We start from the raw sequence: 876 nt of genomic DNA, 5'->3' as shown, positions 1-876 counted from the left end.
TGTTTACAGGATTTACAAGCACAGTATATGAGAACTCATGTCGGTATATATATATATATACAGTAGCAATTTTTCTTCAATTGACAATTAATAAGTAGCAATGCAGGGTTGCACTAGGCCTGATGATGCAATCAGCAATCAGCTAGGCGGAAAACTATCACAGGATTATATGAACTGAGTTATTCTCCCACGAGTACAAAGTATATGAGACTCTAGAGCAGGATCACGTCATCTAACCTGGTCAATTCCAGTCAGTTTTGTACAAAAGCTGCTTAACTTTGGATTCATGACAGGTCTACAATAGAAATGAAATTGGCTTTCCACGGCTAGAGTTCGAGCATTCACCATCAAGGCGGGAAATTCAATTATTTCATGCTTATACTTTCGTGGATTAACTTCCTCGCAAGTTGCTTCGAAATCAATGACACAATAATAATCAGTGCTAAATTTGCTGGATTTGATATTGCTGTTTTTGTAAACTTTTTCTCTCATGACGCCCTTTAGCCTTTGCTTCAATACATTATCTTCGCCGCTGATGTTGGTTAGGCATAGTTCGAAATAGAATAAAGCTTTTTTAATAATTTTTGCAAAAACGGTTTCAATACCTTACATCTTAGATCAGATATAAGCATTCTACACATTCAAAATACAGATTGCAGCTACTGATAGTTGGGTAGAACATTTACAGTGTAATATATAAGTTTACGTACAGTATTTCTATTTAATGATGCGATTATAAGTATTTGCAACATAGCAAATCTTCATACAGAAAGTGATAACGCAGATTTAGAGCTTTTAACCAGATTATTTTTCATTTATTAGAGTATCCGAAAGTTACAACTGGCTATCCATTGCCTACGATAATCTCTAGTGTGA

The 876-nt window shown here is 34.9% G+C and overlaps 1 protein-coding gene across 1 annotated transcript; it reads right to left on the bottom strand.

The window, feature by feature from the left end:
• Positions 1 to 228: 228 nt before the first annotated feature.
• Positions 229 to 492, bottom strand: TRIADDRAFT_34627 (uncharacterized protein; the record flags this gene model as incomplete). Its single annotated transcript, XM_002118694.1, has 1 exon — positions 229 to 492. One exon carries the CDS (start codon positions 490 to 492, stop codon positions 229 to 231), a length of 264 nt encoding a protein of 87 aa, XP_002118730.1.
• Between the last annotated feature and the right edge of the window lie 384 nt (positions 493 to 876).

This window comes from Trichoplax adhaerens, genomic scaffold, assembly GCF_000150275.1.
Source record: "Trichoplax adhaerens TRIADscaffold_614 genomic scaffold, whole genome shotgun sequence".
In the NCBI taxonomy this organism is placed as follows: Eukaryota; Metazoa; Placozoa; class Uniplacotomia; order Trichoplacea; family Trichoplacidae; genus Trichoplax; species Trichoplax adhaerens.
This window is presented reverse-complemented; position numbering and strand designations above follow the sequence as displayed.